This window comes from Colias croceus, chromosome 1, assembly GCF_905220415.1.
Source record: "Colias croceus chromosome 1, ilColCroc2.1".
In the NCBI taxonomy this organism is placed as follows: Eukaryota; Metazoa; Arthropoda; class Insecta; order Lepidoptera; family Pieridae; genus Colias; species Colias croceus.
Window position 1 is genome coordinate 1,864,488 of NC_059537.1, and position 20,523 is coordinate 1,885,010.

General features: G+C 33.1%; 4 protein-coding genes across 7 annotated transcripts in view; 2 read left to right on the plus strand and 2 right to left on the minus strand.

Annotated features, from left to right (window-relative positions):
- The window catches only part of LOC123694931 (neuroglian), a 41,908-nt gene extending 39,235 nt beyond the window's left edge, over positions 1-2,673 (minus strand). For 3 of the 4 annotated variants that reach the window (XR_006751879.1, XM_045640579.1, XM_045640566.1), the window contains exons 1-2: positions 2,544-2,673; positions 2,083-2,164 (exon numbers count right to left, since the gene is read on the minus strand). Coding sequence is in view for 2 of the 4 variants with exons in the window: in XM_045640579.1 (XP_045496535.1) it covers positions 2,083-2,137 (55 nt within the window). In the remaining 2 variants the exon portion in view is untranslated. The remainder of the gene's footprint in view (positions 1-2,082; positions 2,165-2,543) is intronic. The other variant, XR_006751880.1, reaches the window with a different exon arrangement.
- Positions 2,674-3,559: 886 nt separating this feature from the next.
- LOC123695338 lies at positions 3,560-5,137 on the plus strand. Its single transcript, XM_045641167.1, has 2 exons — positions 3,560-3,684; positions 3,819-5,137. The coding sequence occupies exons 1-2, from the start codon at positions 3,681-3,683 to the stop codon at positions 4,910-4,912; spliced, it is 1,098 nt and encodes a 365-aa protein (XP_045497123.1). The 5' UTR covers positions 3,560-3,680; the 3' UTR covers positions 4,913-5,137.
- On the minus strand, positions 4,935-11,783 carry LOC123695010 (scm-like with four MBT domains protein 1). Its single transcript, XM_045640693.1, has 7 exons — positions 11,561-11,783; positions 8,810-9,220; positions 8,342-8,464; positions 7,848-7,976; positions 6,781-7,634; positions 6,181-6,356; positions 4,935-5,815 (listed from the first exon to the last, which is right to left on the minus strand). The coding sequence occupies exons 1-7, from the start codon at positions 11,630-11,632 to the stop codon at positions 4,989-4,991; spliced, it is 2,592 nt and encodes an 863-aa protein (XP_045496649.1). The 5' UTR covers positions 11,633-11,783; the 3' UTR covers positions 4,935-4,988.
- Positions 11,784-13,681: 1,898 nt separating this feature from the next.
- Positions 13,682-17,489, plus strand: LOC123695078 (CSC1-like protein 2). Its single transcript, XM_045640783.1, has one exon. It carries the CDS (start codon positions 13,927-13,929, stop codon positions 16,165-16,167), a length of 2,241 nt encoding a protein of 746 aa, XP_045496739.1. The 5' UTR covers positions 13,682-13,926; the 3' UTR covers positions 16,168-17,489.
- Positions 17,490-20,523: the final 3,034 nt, after the last annotated feature.

Here is a 20,523-nt window from a genome sequence, read left to right on the forward strand (position 1 = left end):
ACTTATAAGATTATCGTTGATAAGTGAATTACTATAAAACAATAGAAAAATATTCCCAGTAAAAACTAGTAAACAAATCCTTTCATACAATAAAATATATGGAAACTATGCATTCACCAAAAACTACAAAATTTAAAAAGGACTATAAAAACAAAAACAGTAAAGAAAAATTCAAACAGTATAACTCTCATACTCTCACTTGAACAGTAACAGTTCAAACGTCACACTTAAAAGATCCTATAAAACAACTGCATGAAAAGTGGAATAAAAACTTCAGTTGCATTCAGAGTTGGAAATAAAGGATTTCATGAACACGTGTTTACATAAAACATGAGATTCACAAAACAATGGCTGGTGGAAAAGGATTTATGCAAGGATTATGACTGCAGCAGTGCGGTGGTGTCCTAGTTACGTTTTACTTGAATTAACATTAGTACTTAAATATCTCTACTGGTGAAAATTATTTGCTGCGCTACGCGGTTTCACCCCCGTAGCTCCGCTCCTGTTGGTCTTAGCATGATGATATTATATTGCCTATAGCCTTCCTCGATGAATGGGCTATATAACACCGAAACAATTTTTCAAATCGGACCAGTAGTTCCCGAAATTAGCGCGTTCAAACAAACCCTTCAGTTTTATAATATTAGTATAGATTATAATGAGTTGAGTTTCTATCCAGCTACTTTGAAGCATGGATAGTAACACCATTAATTTAGATTACAGCCTACATTCACATGCAATAAAATTGTTACATGTTTCATATAAACTAAATTAATCAACTCATTCAAATACTATGCATAGGTTTATTAAATTATCAAACTTAGTTTAGCGCCTTCTATGACAGACAAACTTCCTGAAGTATGACTATTGTATGTATAGGATAATGACATATAAATCATATATTCTCAGTGCAAACCAATCATATGTATAACACTTGCAACTTATAAAGAAGTCAAGGTTGTCCCCAAATTACTTTTAAATTGGTGATAGAAATCTTAATTTGTGCAATATGTCATACACAATTTTAGAAGACCATTGAAAATATGATATAATATGGTATTTCTTCTTATAGTTTTATTACAAAAAACTATTGACTAATTTCATACAAAAATATTGTTAATTGTTATGAATGAAATATGAAAAGGATATTATTAGGTACACTAGCTGTGCTGAGCGGTTCCGCTCCTGTTGGTGTTAGCATGACGATAGAGCCTATAGGCCTCTTTGGTAAATGAGCTATCTAACACCAATAGAATTTTTCAAATCAGACCTGTAGTTCCTGAGATTAGTGTGTTCAAACAAACTCAGGGTTTATTGAGTATAGCATTGGAATATCTTCAAATCATATGAACAAGCATTTGTTAAAAATTTGCAATAGATAAACTGCAAGTCCTTTCTAATGTCTGGGTGTTTTGCATATCTATAATATATTCATTATTCATGTTTAAAAATATGTTTTCTAATGATAAAGGTATCACTTTTCTGTATTCAGTAGTTATTACTAGACAACTAAGTAACAAGATATTACCAGTCGTTTTGATTTAGTCTTATACATTCTAATAAAGACTGACTATATTAGCCCTTTTACTTTTTTCTAATTAAATGCAATTAGGTATAAATTGAAGTATGTATTCTAAATAATAACAATCTATTTTCATTATATGTGAAGGTTTTCGTATCTTATTGGATTAAATGAATAATCATATTTTACTTTGTAGTCATCTTGTAAGACAATACGTGCATATTTTACAATAAGTGGACTACAAAGTGTAGTTAATTAAATCATTGTCATTATATCACAAAATTCTAAGATTTCATTAAGTTATGCTGTAAGATAACCTCAGATAACATACTTCTGACAAGAAATATAGCATTTTGAACTTTTGTAGTACTGACTACAGCTGTAACCTATGTTAGGTATTGCAGGAAGTTTATGTGAAAACATTCAATATAGTTGTCAATATTTGTGCGATGAAACTTAGTTTATTAACCTTAGAACAATTAATGCCTGCGGCGCGATAAGTAAATACATTTAGGAGAGCTTTTATCAAGAATTATTTAAATTAAATAATAAACACTTACACAGGGCCGCCGCTTGTGAAAGTATAGCGAAGAAACATATCACTTTAGTATCCATTTTTGCAACGCTCTGCTGCCCGTTGATCTAGTGAGAAATTAAAAATTTTAATATAACGAAAACATTTCGGCACACATGTTCACGGCACTCGATGACCTAATCCGTGTAAGCTCCCGTAATGACAACACCCACTAAAAATAGTAACAATATCACTCAACAGATGAACCGTTATAACACAAAAGATTGTATCACAACTTATTTAACGGTACCCGGCCCTTCAGCCCTTTTATTTACACTATTTGACTAAAATTAACAATTACAAACCGCACAACATACCGCACAATCACATTACTACCGCTATAATAATTGACCAATGACCAGTGAATCGATTGATTTCTTATCAGTAACTCACTTTCTTACGATTTTTATTTTATAAATGTATATAAATTTTAAATATTAAAATTACCTAAGATCTTTATTTATAAAAACATCGTCGCGAAAAGCCGTGTAAATTATATTTACAGATAAAGGCGGGGCCTCTGAGATTCTCGTTTCGACAGTGATCAATTCAAGCACTGTCATAGACTACAAAGTACAAACGTTGCTTTCGAGTTTCGAGTCTCGCGTCAGCGGCTATGCAGTAGCAACTAGCAACACAGTAGTGAGAATATAGCTGTTTCTATCGAAATATGAACATGTAAAAATAGGTCTTTCTCTTTCTTAGGTCATAGACAATATTTGAATGATAGTTGGTAATACCATATTTTCAAAAATGTCCTACAAATATAGGAAATAAATAGGTATGCATTATACGGTACAATATTTTTAAGATGTTTCTTTTATAATAAAAAATTGCTCTACTGCTAAATAAAATATATTTTTTATTCTACAATTTACTGATTTATACCTTTTAGTTTAATACTTAGACAATGTTACTTCCTAATTATAAAAGTAGTCGCTAAAAATCTTAAACCAAAAGATAGATTTCACATTATTAAAAAGATCTTATTATGAATTTATTATATGTATCGATTATAGCAACTAAATAGTTAAAAATAGTTAAATAATAAAACATTACTAAGGTAAACCCTCAAAACCTGATTCCTGAAACAGGTAACCCTTGGTCGTAGATATGTAATATGAAATATAGCATTAAAATTGAACAGATAAAACATTTAGATAACTGCCAATGATCTAAATTCTAAGCTGCCATGCCTTCAGATTTTAAACTAAATAATAGGTAATGATTTATAATTATGCTTTATTGTAACTATGATGTTTAATTTAAGGTTTTGTAAAATCGTATGTAGAAGTATTGGTAGGTATGTATCGATTTTATAAATACATAAAATCATTTCCTTTTCCGACGTTTACGCGCGAAATTCAACTTGAATAACTTTTCTTTATTCTTTTATTTAATTTAGGTTGTCGGCTTGGTTAGCATAAGAACTTTTTGTCGTTATTTACTAAATTAATCTTCTTGCAATAAATTAGCGATATTTGACGTATACTCAATTTCTGTTCGTATTAGATTTTTTAGGAATGAAAAATCGCGTCGTTGGGAATCGAAATTATTGTTGATAGACTTAGATAGCCACATATAATGGGTAAGACAGTCAAAAATATTAATAGGAATGATATATATTGTTTTATGAATAAATTAATTTTGTGTATACAAATCTTACACAGATAGATGGTTATTTCATAAATGCTATATTATAATAAAACATGTATTTTGTAGATTTTACAGCTAACAGCATCAAAACGAGCCATAGCTTCTACGCAAATAGGTTGAGAGGTACAGTATTAGGGAATACAAAAACATTTTCTAAATCTGATGTCAACTTTTACGAATCAAGAACAACCAATACGCATGAACGGGAGATACTGAGTGATAACAGCAGTTGCGGTGAATATTACAAAAGATACGAACATGATGAGGTTCCAGTTAAAGACGATACATCAAACGACAATTCATTCAGGGAAGATCGCACCTCAAGCGGCATGAAGGACTCCATAACGAATTCCGATTTAGATAAATTAGAAATGAAAATACTTAGCACGATGTCCCAAGAGTTGCAGACAGAAGAAATGTCCGTTGAAAGCCTCGAATCAAATATTAAATTATTCAAAATAACAGTACAAGAAATATTCGATAACTTTTACGCTAATTTGCAAGATTATGAATATTTCAAAAGAAAATACAACGAAATTTTATCTAAAAATCAGGAAGATATAATTCAAGAGATGGAAGATTTTATAAAAGATATGATTCAACATATAATTTCATCACATAATTCAGCGATTAGCAGTCATACGGAAACAAAGGACAAAAGTATCTCTTTTGATTTGCCTTCAGAGAGAAGTCCCTTGTCAACGGTAGAAGCATATAGAAACCAGAATTATTCAACTGATTCAACTTTTGATGAAAGTTCTAATTGTAAGACAAGCTTGAATAAAAAGGAAGAAACGCTCAACATATATCTACTAACAGGCACGCCCTATGTAGCAATCAGAATGAACAATCGTAATTTAGTATCTGAAATAAATGTACGAGAATCAATTATCGATGATATAGAGGGGCAACTGGCTTCTGCTGAGAACATAAAAAAGATAGCGGCAAAGAAGTTGCAATTAGAAAAATATGTAACCCAGCAGCGAGTGCAAACCAGAACAGAAAGAGATATTCCTATAAAAATCTCAAGTGCCAAAAAGGATATACCTCTGAATGAAGATTTCATCTACAACAATAGCCAAGAACAGAGCGTTAAGTCATTCATGTCCAAAATCTGTAATTACATTTGCAAAAGATTCCGAAAATCTTCTTTTACCTAAATATAAAAATTAAACGAAAAAATATTTCAACAATACTTTATTGAAGACTAGACAATTAAATACAGGAACTAACTACTTATATGTCACCATTATCTTCAAAATTGATTATATAATACCACCTAACCATTGTAATGTGTTTACATAATTGTACTGCGAACTCCTTTTTCATATGTAAGAAGTCCCTGATCATTGGCAGGTCTAACATAATAAATGCTTGGCCGTCGATCTCCTCTTGTTTCATTTTCTCGGCAATAAGTTTGCAATCATCAGTGTTAATCAGATAATTGTATACGTCATCTACAGACCAGTGCAGTGGATTTCGGGCGAGTTTAGTTTTTCCCTTGAGCCAGGACATTGGAGCGTCTTTCTCGAACATTTTGTTATCTGACGGCAAAGGATCGTCGAAATTGAATTTAAGTTTCTTCAGTTCGGGTTCCTCACTGTCGGACACGTCTGATATGTTCTTAGCGTCTCTGGAATTGCAACTGCTCTCATTGTCGTTTTCCGTATCGCTCTCGTGTGATTGTTTCTTTGCGCAAGAGTTGTTGTAGATAGTTTCGACATCCTTCTTGTCCCAATGTGCTTCTTTCATTTGTAAGGCGAAGTTTGGTAGCTTTGCGCCGCGGGTTTTCATTTCCAATTTAGGGTAGTTGTTCTTCGCTTCTCTCTTCCGCCGTGTGCCCCGTTTGTAGTCTGACATGCTTTCTGGCGAGTTTGGTCTGGTGCCAGACTCTGAGGGTGGTGTGGAGGCGGCACTGTGTTCACTTTCCACAGATTCGCCATCTTTATGCGTGTCTACTTCCGGTGGTGGTTCCTTTTCGCGCTTTTCTGGTGCCGCCTTCTTTTTCTTTCGCCGTCCGTTAACGCTTCCCTTTGGTCTGCCTCGACGTTCTGTTCCATTATCTGTAAGTATTGTTTTTAAATTATTTTTATTAGAATCTCTAAAAAGATAGCGTACAATAATTTTAATGAAGTTAGCTGATTGTAATTATTGATATACCTAGGCGTAGATTGGGAAAATAATGAAAAATGTAATAGAAAGAACAAAAGGGATGATGATGATGCATTTGATGCTCAGTTCGAAAATTTCTAAAATAATTAACATGAAAATCTTGATATCCAGAATGCAATTGAATAATAATAGGTAACCTTTCATTTTTGAAAATTGGTCCATCATCACGCGTAATAATTTACGTAAAAAAGTTCATAGTAGCAAAACAGTATAAAACTATGAATAGAAAGTTAACTCCCTAGTCTAAAATACTCACGGAAAGTGCTCTTATCAACATTCTGGCAGTTATTGGGGCAGATATCGGGGCAGGCGATTGGCCCGAACAGCGAGGGGCAGGCTTGTAACCTCACACACACGGAGCGACAGAACGAACTTAGCTGACTGGCTGACGTCACTATGGGCACGTACGCGTGGTATGTGCTGGTTTTTAATCTGGACAATAATTGTTTTTAGGAATTAGTAGGATAAGGGTGGGGATATAATGGTTTTTAGTCGAGAAATTGAATACATTGAGCTGTAGAACTTAGCTGAGTAGCTGACTTCGCTTTGGTCATGGATATGCATTCATTTTAAGGTTAGGTAGGTCATACTTATACGGATATGGGAGCTAAATGAAATATTATGCATGCATTGTCATTTTAATCGCGATGGAACAAACAATGGAAAATGATGAATTTCATTGCTAACTAGTTTACTGTTTTATATGTGGTAACTTGACAATAATACTTAAATTATAATTTTATGAAAAAAAAAAATTAGCTTATTGATTTAAGTAATTGTAAACGTAATTAGCATTACGACATTCTGATAATTTTATTAAAGTGGTAGTTAATCCAAAATAGTTCAAGAAACTTACTTGGCTCTTAGCATTTCAAGTCGCATCCCCTCTTCAGGCGGACCTTCCGTCTCCCAATCCTTCAACAACTTAGCCGGTTTGTATGAAGCCGATATTATCTTATTCAACACTTCCTTCAACACCAAACACAACGGCCCAGGACCTACATGCTTTGGCAACTGCGACAATTTGTTTCTACTTATCGACGGCCCAGCGTAACACTTGTAATTGAAGAAAATCCTATCACACCACTCCTCAGTCTTTTTCATTTCTTCTCGAACCTTCTTCTCTTCTTGTTTCGGCGGTTCTTTAGGATTTACATCGGGTATATGCAACTCGTAGTTGTTACTATCACACCAGCCCACTGGAAAGAGCAAGTCACTATCTTGCGAGTACCAGAATTTCTCGCCAATTGGTATTAACTCGACTAGGACCATATGTTCTGCTATTCTATCTACGGATGCGACATAAACCTCATCTTGGTGCAATGGATGAGCAGCCTCTAGCATCATGTTGGCTTCTATGCCTTTAAGCAGGTCTTTCTTTCCAAAGCAATATTCTGGGGCAGGGACTGATGATGTTTTGGACAAATATTCGTCCCAATCGAATTCTTTGTAAGTCTTTGGTGGTCTGAAGTTCATGTTGTTTTGTTTCGCGAAACCGATGGGGTATATGTATGGATGCATGTTATCGCAGAGCCACGCCATTTTGGTATCTTCGTAATCTTCCAAATGGTCGTCGAGAACTACTAAGAAGTGGAGGTTGTTGAATATCTTGGTGACTGTGGCTGGTCTGATGGTCTTCATGTCAGAGGGACTTAGAGCCTCTACCTTCATGCCTGTGGAGAAGCTGTGTGCTTCGTAGGTGGGGTTTGGCTGTAGAAAAATAGAGAATTACAGCTTCTAAACAATGCTAGTAAAAAAAAACCTAACAGTTTTTAATTAATACAATACAAATTTATGCAATTGTAATACTCTAAACGTTTTCTAACTTTTAGAATTAATAAACCCAGAATTATGTCATGAATAATAAGCAATGATATAAAAAATTATAAACATTTATAAAAATATACATTTCGAAAAACTTACCAGAAACAAATCAGCAGGTGTAGGCTCCTTGATAGACTCTTCAGCACTCTGTCGTAACTGAGTACTCAATTTGTTCTTACATGAGAACTTATTCACTTTTCCTGGATATTTGAACTGCCATGGAGAACCCTAGAAAAAATAAAAAAAATATCTAATACATATATTCACAAAATGTCATAAAAATCTTTTTTTAAATTAACTAGCTTTCCGCCTGCGGCTTTGCCCGCGCAGTCTAAGCAAAACCCGCATAGTTTCCGTTCCCGTGGGATTTCCGGGATTGCGTCATTTTCCCGGAATAAAAAGTAGCCTAGCTATGTCCTTTCTCGGGTAACAAAATATCTCTATACCAAATTTCATGCAAATTGGTTCAGTAGTTAAGGTGTGATTGAGTAACAGACAGAGTTACTTTCGCATTTATAATATTAGTATGGATTAAGTATGGATTTAGCAGATGTTTTCACATAATATATCATAATACTATAAGTAAGAATTACCTTATTGGTCACAGAACCAAAGCTATTGATCCTAGGATTGGAGAAGAACAACCAGAATTGAGGCAAATCATCATCAGCGCCATCATAGCGTAAGAGCAATCGACCACCCACATTTTCATCCACCTAAATATAAAAATATATAAACAAATTTTCTATTCTGCTGATAATTTAAACCAAAAAAATTGTGTGAAATTTTTCAAATCACAAAATTTTACATCAATTGAAAAGATTTGTATTTTTTTATGTACTTTATAAATAAACTGCCCTAATCTTAAAAAAAAATACTTTAAGCAAGCTATAGCTTTACGGAGTAATAAAGGCAGATTTTTTTTGTATCTGGGATATCTGTATAAAATAATTGAGACAATTAATATTATTAAAATATTATTGCTTGGATTGGCCCTGATCTTTTAGATAAAAAATGTTCCAAACGTATCAAGAGTCTTTTAATCTGTTTTAATAACTCACTGTTGCAATCCAATACTTGTAGGGGTCTATGAGGTTCTGAATCTCCACTTTCATGCCAACTTTGATCCTGTCTATTGGCGATAAGCCTTTATTATTCAATGCTTCTATTGACACCGACTGGCCAACTAGCAGAGCCTTCTTCATAATCTCTATGATTGTATCGCCACATTTTTCATTAATTTCATCTGGAGGTTCAATTAATTCATCATACTTTCCACACCAACCTAACGGATGGACCTTTGTATTTGATATATCACACCAGAAGTCATTTTCTGCCCCTATAAATTTGATTCTTAAGAGGTGTCCACACACCATAGTTATGTTGGCTATCCAGTAAACATCTGGGTTGTTCTTATGGCATACTTCAAGAAGCATTCCCTGTTTGATTCCATTGAAAAGACTGAGCTCCACCTATAGAGGGAAAAGATTATCGGATTCTTAAAATGTTATATCATAAAAAGAATTTTATTGTGTATTAATAAAATGTTTCTTGGTTTGATTCTCACAAGCACCTTTAGCTGAAAAATATTAATAGAAAAAAGGATTTATTTTAAAAAGAAATCCAAATTATGAATAAAATTTACCAAATTATGTACTACCTAAGTACAGGAAGAAGATAATAATCAATTAAGCAGAAGATAATCAGAAAACCTATAAATTCTATTAGAAAGAATTATGAGAGTAAATCGAGCCTAAAAAAATATTTTAATTATTTAATAAATTCATTGCAAATATAATATACTAAAAATGATGGCTTGACAAAGCATGTTTTGCAATAATTGCTTTGAGACTATCGGGATTTAAAAAAAATATTATTCTCTAATATTTGTTGTACAATGCATATTTTTCTGTTCGATTTACATCAATGAATATCGATGAAATATGTATGTAAATATATGTATATTTATATATTAATTATTTATCACAGCAAAAGGGTAGGTAAATAAATATACCAAGTATTTTTTTTCTGATGTAACTAATGGCAGGGATAAAATCATATAAAAAAATTCTGAGATGCGTATTTGATACAAAATATATAAAAAAACTCCTGGAATTTTTCATACTTGTTGTGCATTGTTTTGTACATTGTTTTTATTACACTATAATGGATCATTTGAGAAGATAAAATTTCCTTAGACCAATAATGATAAAATATATTTTATAAAATAAATGTTTTTGATAATGTTATTTTATAATCATTAAACAAAGAATTATTATAACAACAAAGTTTCAATGTGTCTTAAACATCGAATATGTTCAATTATAAAAAACGTAATGAGGTGGCGTAATTAATATCGCGATAATTAAGGCGATGTTTCAATTTACATTTACACTACGTCGTAAGTTTTATGAAAAAAATAAATAAGTAAAGAATTTCCAATGTAGAATATGTATCTTAAACTTCCTCACTTTTCCTTTATCATTCTAAATATTCTAAATATAGACAATATGTTATGAATTTGGTAAAAATTTAGAATATGGACCGTCGATGCGGGGGTGGGGAGGGGTGGGGGAGGGGAGGGGGGGTCGGGGGGAACTCCTCGGTACCACTCCCCCCCCGCGCAGACCAGTAGTTCCTGAGATATTCAAGGTCAAAGTTTGAGGTTATAATTGGGCCGAAAGTGACAAATAATGGAGGGGAGGATAAACCTTTCCCTTCCCTCAATTCCCAAACTCCCTCCATAACCAAATTGTTGCACTATATTGCTTCTGCTTCTGCTCCAGCGCTGCGGGAAGTGCAGCCCTATCACCCTTGCGTATCTAAGTACAGGCACCTAGCTCGCCTACGCAGCTTCGGCTGTTTGGTCGCCTTCGGCGACCAGCCTCAGCCGCTTCTGCTTGTACGGTGCCTGCACTTAGCTACAGCGGGCGAGGGCTGCTCTCCCTCCGCGCTTCCGGATTTTTTAATACACTCTAGGGGTAAGAGCGGAAGGACCATGTGGAGTCGGGGTTGACAGATTTGGTTATGTGACTGCTCATCTTTTGTGTAATGGATTTATGTGGGTTACATTTTACCCATAATTGTATTATTATTATTAGAATTATTTACTTTTGTATAAATTAAATTATAACTAAACATAATTGAACTGAATTATTAATTAATAGTCGAGCAGCTACATTGCTGATGTGGCTATATGTAAACTAGTGTTTTGTGTAATTTCTTTATCTTTACTAAAATACTTTAGTTAACTTTGTGCATTGTTATTATTATCCAATATGTTTATATTTTAGAGGAAATATAATAAAACATACTTATTTTACATACTTAATGAATTTTAAATATTAATTACCAATTTAACATATTTTGACTTCTTTTATATACAATAACACTATAATAACTAAAATTATGTATTTTATAAAGTATTATTGTGATAAAAATATCACTAAAAAGCTGTATGAGTGAATCATTTGCTAGTGACAAGCATCTGTCAACGTCAAAATTACGAAAAGTAGTACAAATTAAACAAATTTGTTTATTTTATTATAAAAAAAATACGCGGCTGCGCAACTTGAAACTTCGTAAAATTACTTCTCAGAGTCTTATCTTATCGCTATAAAATCGCCGATATCCAACTCGACGGTCCATATTCTAAATTTTATCCATGAATTTTTGTCGCTCTTTACTAATGATGCAAAATTATTATCCCCAATAATTTATATTATGAAAAGCATATTCAACTAATCATGCGTGTGTAAATGTTGAACGTTAATTAAATTTTTAGGGTAAATATTATACAACTTTAAACTTACGTGAGAAAATAATTCTTCAGGGACAGGAACGCTTTTATTATTTTCTAAATAATTGTTCCAATCGAAATCCATAACTAATATAAAACCATGAAAACACGTATTCTACTAATATTAAATATAATTTGAAATATATATTAGAAATCACTATTATTAAGTTCTTCTCCAGAAATTCAGTTCATGTTCGTCTTCGAGGCTCAAGTTTGATTCACAGTTTGACTGAGAATTGAATAAAAATTCACTGTACAATAATTCAAAATCTCTACATAATATGTCTATCTCTTTTTAATACAGAAGATATATATATTGTGTCCTCTTTTAATGTTTTTCGGAAATTATCATAAAATAAGTGTAAAATATCATTGGGAACTATCATTACGTAGTACGTATTGATTATCCTAATCATTTTTTAGTATTAAATTATTAATAAAACTACGTTTTATTGTGTGTCCTAAACAATGCAATTCAAATTATGCACATTACAATAATAAATAGTTTAAAAAATAAAAACAAAATGATTTATGATACCAGCGTGTAAAAAGGAAAAAAAATTTCATGCATTTAAAATTAAAAAGTAATAGTAGAGAAATAAAAGTTTAAAAGACTGAAAAATAATCATAAAATATTTAATAGGTATTTTTACTAATTGATTAATAAACGAGTATCCGATTAAAAGTTTTGCCAACTTTTGATATTTTTCTTGATAAATTATTTAATTTCGGATACATCTTAACAAGATATGGGACATTTTGTTAATTTTAATATCTAATTTCATCCATTTGATATTGGTTAATAATATTTATAATCACCAAAAAGCATATTCATTTGTGGTCTTCATAAAACGAAACGTTTTGTTGTGTTGCATTATATAATTTTCTAAAACCAATATTTTGAATGTTTTCTCGTTCCAATTAAACTTAATTGAATTGTAAATTATCGACTAAATTAAAAACTTTATACTGAAACTTTTACTTGAAGAGTACATGGTTTTAGTTGTTCTTTAACATTTTTTAGAGATTAAGTAGGGACCGAATAAAACTTAGTAAAATCATGAAAATCATGCTGGATGTAATTTTTAACTTACGTAAAAGAAGTTTTATAATTCATACTAGCTGCTCCGCGCAGTTTCACCCCCGTGGTTCCACTCCTGTTGGCCTTAGCGTGATAATATACAGCCTATAACCTTCCTCGATAAATGGGCTATCTAACACCGAAAGAATTTTTCAAATCGGACCAGTAGTTCCCGAGATTAGCGTGTTCAAACAAACAAACAAACTCTTCAGCTTTATAATATTACTATAGACTAGCTGCTCCGCGTGGTTTCACCCCCGTGGCTCCACTCCTGTTGGTCGTAGCGTGATGATATATAGCCTATAACCTTCCTCGATAAGTGGGCTATCTAACACCGAAAGAATTTTTCAAATCAGACCAGTAGTTCCCGAGATTAGCGCGTTCAAACAAACAAACAAACAAACAAACTCTTCATCTTTATAATATTAGTATAGATTATTAATTATATATAGTTTGAAGAACGAATGCAATAAAAAAAATGTGTGCGTGTACTAGTGTACCATGACCATGACCATATTTTTCAAAAAATAATTTACTCTAAGCAACTTTACAGAAATACGTCGAATCACGGCGTGGTAGGGATAAGAAAAAGATGGCGCGTAACGGAAAAATGTCACGCGTAACGAAAAAATGTAACACTAAATTTTTTTCCAACACCGATAAAGAAGTTTCACTTCAATATATGTATGGTGTTTTATAAGAGGCCGGTTTTCCAGCGGTTGACGAATAAAGGCTTTCAATGATAACGAAGCTGAATCTTTGGTTGTATCATAAAGTTGGACTAGGTACATCTTTTCTTTCGATTAGAATGTGCAATATCAAATTATTGTGTATTTATTATTTAAATCATATTTGACCCATTGATTGATGTCTTTAAATATATTTTGTTGGGGGTCATTCTCTGTCTACGGGGTCATCACAATGTTATATAATGGGGTATAAAACTTTCTGATGGCAACACTTTAACACTATTGCTTTTTGCCTTGTATCCATGGTTATGAATAAATTATTAAAAAAAAAATGTTTTTTGACAAAAGTCAGAATCTATTACGTCTAAACGTCAAATTAATTATATCAATAATGTCAAAACCCATTTCATTACTCATATTTTGTCTCTCATTTACATTAAAGACGAAGCAATACGATTAAAATCATACAGCATATAAATTGCATTGTGTTTGATATTCTTTTCTTTTGCCTGTGTATTAAGTGATTTGTGACGTCACAGCATCAACGTTTAGTGTTTTAATTATGTGAATACCCTTTCACTGCTCGTGTCTTGTGTTGAAATATAGACAATGAGTCGCTTTACATCAAACGGAATTTTGTACACTTTACCAGCAAACACCTCGAATGGAACCGATGACGAGGGTTGCATGCTATGGAATCAAACACAGAACGTTATAATTACTGGTGCATACAACGGAATTCCACAGACCTTGATACTTAACGTAATATCATGGATATGTTTAATTTTATTGTTCACCGTGTTACGTCGCACGGCTTGGAATTACGGGCGGATGGCCTTAGTGCAACGATCGAAGAATCGATGGACGAGTTTGTTCTACCGCGGGGGCGACGACGACGCGCTAGTGGACCGGCGAAGGAACGATGAGTCCCTCAGTATCGACGAGGGCTTCTTCACATGGCTTCCCGCCGTGTTCCGCCTTACCCGCGAACAAGTGCTCGCCAAGTGCGGCCCCGACGCGGTGCATTACCTCTCCTTTCAGAGACATTCGATAACATTGATGTTTATTGTCACTTTAGTGTCAATTGGTATCATTTTACCAGTAAACTTTCAAGGAACGAATTTGCAAGTGGATGCAAGCACCTTCAGTAGGACCACTCTGTCCAATCTAAATGGTAGATCTTATTGGCTATGGGTTCATACTCTAGTAAGTATCTCGTTTTTGCCTATATCAGTGTTGATTATGCGGAGGTGTACCGGGAGAAAGCCTGCTCCTACCTGCATGACGGGAACAATAATGATAACAAATATATCAAGGGCTGACAGGAATGAAGCAACCATTAGAGCTTATTTTTCACATAATTTTCCACACATACAGATTGTGGATCTGAAGTTAGCGTTTAACGTTAATAAGCTTATTGATGTTCAAGAGAGGAAGGAAATGGTGACGGAAGCTTTACTCTACACAGACACATATTTTAAGAAGACTGGGAAGCGTATAATGGTGCGACCGAAACTCTTTGGACCTGAAGTGGATGCTCTTGAGTTTTATACAAATGAAGAAAAGCGGTTGAAAGATGAAGCAAAGAGATGCCGAGCTATTGTTCTCAATGATCCACTAGGTATTGCCTTTTTAACTTTACCCTCATATCAACTAGCAGAACATGTTATTAACCATTTCAGCCTACACCGCGGCTGGGTCCTACAACATGCTACTAATCCATCTGATATTATTTGGGAAAATCTCAGCATTCAACCAGGGGTTTGGTATGTCAAAGCCATCATAGTTAACTTTTGCCTCTTTATTGTTCTCTTCTTTTTAACCACTCCTGCCATTATAGTGAATTTGGTGAACAATATAATTGTAAAACCAGAGACTGTTAACAGGATAACCAGCATTATGTTTGATTTTCTCCCTACTTTACTGCTCTGGACGATGGCGGCGGTGATGCCAGCCATTGTTTCGTTTTCTGACAAATTTTTGTCTCATTGGACTAAGTCGCAACAGAACTATTCGATTATGACGAAAACAGCAACTTTTCTCCTTCTAATGACCTTGATATTGCCATCTTTGGGACTGGCTAGCGCTGACGCGTTCGTCGGATGGACGTTGCATCACGAGAATGACACAATGCGATGGGACTGCGTGTTTTTGCCCGATAAGGGCGCCTTCTTTGTGAATTACGTCATTACCTCTGGGTTCATCGGTACGTCCCTTGAACTGATACGCTTCCCCGAGCTTTTCCTATACGTCTGGTATCTTTTGCAATCGAAATCGAAAGCGGAAAAAAGTTACGTAAAGAAGGCCATTCTTTACGAATTTCCCTTCGGCGTGCATTACGCTTGGAGTTTGGCAATCTTTTCCATTACCATGGTGTACAGTCTTGCGTGTCCGTTGATCGCTCCGTTCGGGCTCATTTACTTTATCCTAAAGCATATCGGAGATAAGCACAATTTGTACTTCGCGTACGGGCCGAGCGACATGAGCGGGGTCGGGGGAGGCCGTATACACTCCACGGCCGTAAGGCTCATCCGAGTATCCGTATTACTTTTGCTTATCAACATGGCTGCGTGGGCCGGTTTACGCGCGGGCTTCGAAGCGAGAACGATCATTTTAATTATGGCCTCTATCGTTGCGTTTGGTACATTTTTGTTGCTCAGCCCGTTCCCCAGCTGCACCCCGCCCGCTCCTCTGCAGGAGGAGTCAAGTGTGAGACCCCAGGAGTACACGGCGCCGGTACTGTTGCGGCCGGTAGACTCAACTCCCGTCTCCACGCCCTCGACGCCAGATTACGGCGCCTCATCTCCCGTAGTCAATCTTGCCTATAACCCAGAGCCGATAAATATATAAATGTATATAAAGTATTCATTATAAATAATTAATTCGGATACCATATCGCGCGATAGATTAAATACCAATGATAAGGATCACGTATTTTGATATCGACAATATATGGAGAATTAGTGGTGTAAATAAATAATGCAATATTTTTTATATTTATTGATTTAAGCTTATAATTTGTTTTTAACTTTTTTTTTATTAAATGAATTATCGAGCAAATAAAGATCTTAATTTTTTTAGTATCAAGGAACAATGCATAATATTATAAGTACTGATAACGGTCAATTATATATTTTTGTACCTTATTTTTTCGTAAAATAGTAGGTAATGTTAAAATTATTTAATTACATATTTTTGTGTCCCTAATATGCATAGCAATTTGCGCTGAAAATATATACCTATGGAGCAGCTAGCTATTTAACTAAAATTGATAAGTACATTCCCTAACAAACAGAACCAATGATTTTTGGTTAGTATAATAATTTGTATATAGAATTTATTCGTGTTACTTACAAAATATAACTTTAATCACAAATACATAATATGTACATAATAAGAGCTATGATTGCAATTTTTGAAATAACATGCAACAAATATAACACACTGCACGGATATAAAAGAAAAGTTTTTCATTTGTAATACTTGGATTCAAATAATTTTAAATGTGTCCGACGTCACGTAATTATAACTTATTGCACGGAATTCTGAAATCTTATTTTCCATTTTACAACTTTATTATATTCTAGTCTTCGCATGAAATATTTTTCACGTGGCGTTTATTTGAAGACTATTAACGTTTACATGTACGAGATTATAATCTGATAAATAAAATTTTTGTCACGTTATTTCTAATCGAGTTGAGTGTGTCATATGTTTGATACGAACCGCCTGCGTAAAAGTATTAATTTAAATTTGATGTTAATTAAAAATTAATGTTGATATCGAAAATGTCTTTGATTTGTATGTTGATTTAAATTTTAAATGGATGAAGTTTAAAGTGCTATTCAATAAACTGTGCATAATATATATTATAATAGAAAACATGTAAATTGTAATGAATAGACTACATCTTTGGATATAAAATGATACAATTAACACAATCCTTTTTGTGTTCGCACCAATTTCATATCAATAATCAATATTATGTCGTTGTAACTATAATATACAGATATTAAAGCTATTTTAATTGTGATCTACGGCTGTTTAATTCACAGGCTTTAACATTTGATTTGATTGTTTTGTTTTGTACAGAATATGTTATATTTATATTGTTTGTATCGCATTCGTTATCGTAACATTGTATGTGCGGTAAATAAATGACGTTTAATTAATTTTTGTTTCATTTTCTTAACGATTTGAATGTGGAAAAGTGGATCAATTATTATCTAAATAATTTTAACTTGACTTGTTCAAAAACGACAATTTTAAATGCATCTGTTATTTTTCGATTGATGAATAATTCAATCGCATACAACTTTGTAAACACTAGCGTGTTGATTTAAGTATTGTTTCTGGATCGAATAGAAAACTGTTTATTACACGTCCGTACAAATATGGCTTGTGAAGTTTTCAGGGCTATGATTTTCTTTAAAAGCCAGAACCAATGCTGAAAGAATTGGGGATATTAGGTGGTAACAGACGTGAGTAAAAAAATCATCGGAAATAAAATAATTGTTGCGAACTCAAAAACTACTCAACTTCGTCTGCGACCGTTTTTAATTTTTATACAAATCGGATGAAACCGGGACAAGCAGCTAGTTGACAAAATAAATTGATTATGAGCGTATAAAATCATTTACAGACTAAGTAGGCGGTCACATACTTGGTATAGTTTATTTTCGAAGTGGTTCCAGGTTATAAGATAGTGACATAACATCGTAATTGAATAAAAATTTTAATGTTTATGCACCACAGTATCACGCAGCAGTGAAAGCAATGTTACACAACAGAGCCATTCACGAGTCGAATTAATGCCAGTAACAAAATAATGTGAAATACATGATATAAACTAATTTGTAGATATCAAAAATTATCGTCAGCTCATATACCTATTATGTTCCCACTGCAGGGACAAGGTTATCAGAAATATACAAAACTAGCGGTCCGCCCCGGCTTCGCCCGTGGTACATATTAACGTTTTCTCTACATAAGAACCATCCTCGTACTTCAAGGAATATAATAAAAAAAGAATTATCGAAATCGGTTCAGCCGTTCTCGAGTTATGGAATTACAACGAAAAGTGGCATTGATTTTTATATATTAGATGTAGCATACATTAATATTACCTTCCAGAGCAATGAAATCGGGAATTTTTAGGATTTTCACATCCTTGCGTAAGGGAGGAAAAATAAAGATGTCGCCTCGGTTTATAATATCTTTTGTATTTGCTTTCACAAAGAGAGGAAGGTACTAAAATACCTGATAAACATACCTACTACTTACCTAAATTCGGAAAGGTTTTATCAACAAAATTATATTAGTTTTTAGCTTGTTGAGTTAAAAGTAATATAATATTGATACTATATTAATCCTTCCGAGTACATGCAAAGTGTTTATAATATTTATTTACGATAAAGAATATTGATAGGTATTATTTTACTACATAGCTAATAGCTTCTGCGGTTCTATAGACTATTGACCAATAGGTACATATTACGTATACGTAGTATATTATTATTAGTCTGTGATATTACGAGAATTCAATAATTAATATTATTATCACAATCCTCTCAAAATCATCGCCGTAGAATAGGTATGTTCTCAAAATTTAAATTCCTATCATTACTGGTATAACCGGTGCGTTCATATAATTATGTATGTCTTATCTTGCACTATTATATATTACATTTTTAAAGTAATAATTATCAACTTAATTATGTAAATTGCACTATATCAATATATTCGTTTCTACTATTGTAAAAAAGTTATAATGTATATGGAAATATCAAATGAAATAATTCTTGGCATGGTCAAACAAGAGATACTATGTGCTAATAGCATAAAATCTAAGTGTATTTTCTATTTAGCATATTACATTCAATACAGATTACGTCATTCAGACTTGTTTGCTCTATATCAATTTTGATAAATAGGCTCGGTGTCATTGCTCACCATTGAGTTATAAATTATTCCATCAAATAATTATTATCTATACTAATATTATAAAGCTGAAGAGTTTGTTTGTCTGAACGCGCTAATCTCGGGAACTACTGTTCCAATTTGAAAAATTCTTTCGGTGTTAGATAGCCCATTTATCGTGGAAGGCTATAGGCTATACAATCATCACGCTAGGACCAACAGGAGCGGAGCAATGCGGGTGAAACCGCGCGGAACAGCTAGTTAATTATATGAAATAGGTTTATGAACTTCACTTCATAGCTTTCCAAAAAAATATTTTATAGGTGATAAAATTTATGAAGTAGGTAATTACCTACGTAATATTATGTACCTATGTAGGTAGGTAATATTGTGGTAATATCCTAGACAAAAATAAAACTCATTAGAGTTTTTAAACATTAGAGCCAGGTGCACCAATACGTATCTCTAATTTTTAAATCGGTACGTAGGTACCTATGCTTTAAATTTTCTGAGAAATTTTGACCTTATTAAATGTAAGAGAACTGCAACTTTCTCGTAGGTGTGTATTCTGAGTCACAGTAAACATGTAGTTATGTAAATATTTTATGTAAAAGGTTATAGTTAACGTGCTGTATCTGGAATTGTCATGACTTCATTTTATTGTTATTCTTATTACTTGATCTATATATTATTTACTGGTCCATATTATGTAAGAATACTGTGTCCATGATCTCAGGGAATAAATACTGAAACAGTTTAAGTAATCCTAAATCAATACCTACAGAATTCAGTACTTAATTGGATTAGAATACCGTCCAAAAATTGGTCACCCCCATGTTAAACTAGGAAGAATATGTATTTAAGTGAATTTTATTTTTAAGTAGATATATGCAATGCTAATATAAATTTATATTTCCTTAAGCATAAAGTATAAAAAAAATAAGTAACTATTACATTCGAATTTTTAATTTTACTTTGAAGGTCCTCGCATATCATAGTTATTATGTCTTGTAGGAAATGGCGAAAAATCCTCTTATGCTCTTAAAAGGCGTACATGATATACAGGGTGTCTCAAAAGAAGTTTATATTTTGTGGATGAATAAAAAAAAAGTAAGCGGTGTATTGAAAAAATGTTTATTAATTATTAAAGTGCATAATATGGGAATTTATTTCTAAAAAATAATAACGTCCATATGCACTCCTGCATTGCGTGAACGCAATGGAGTGCACCCTGTATTATTATTAGTAAGGTACCTAGTTAGTTACGTTTAACTAATTATTTCTAAA

Coding starts and splice junctions, on each gene's coding strand:
- LOC123695010 (XM_045640693.1), bottom strand. CDS start 11,632: ATGGATTTCGATTGGAACAATTATTTAGAAAATAATAAAAGCGTTCCT. Junction 9,221..11,560: donor CTGAAGAATTATTTTCTCAC/GTAAGTTTAAAG, acceptor TTCCCTCTATAG/GTGGAGCTCAGTCTTTTCAA. Junction 7,977..8,341: donor TTGGTTCTGTGACCAATAAG/GTAATTCTTACT, acceptor TATTTTTTCTAG/GGTTCTCCATGGCAGTTCAA.
- LOC123695078 (XM_045640783.1), top strand. CDS start 13,927: ATGAGTCGCTTTACATCAAACGGAATTTTGTACACTTTACCAGCAAAC.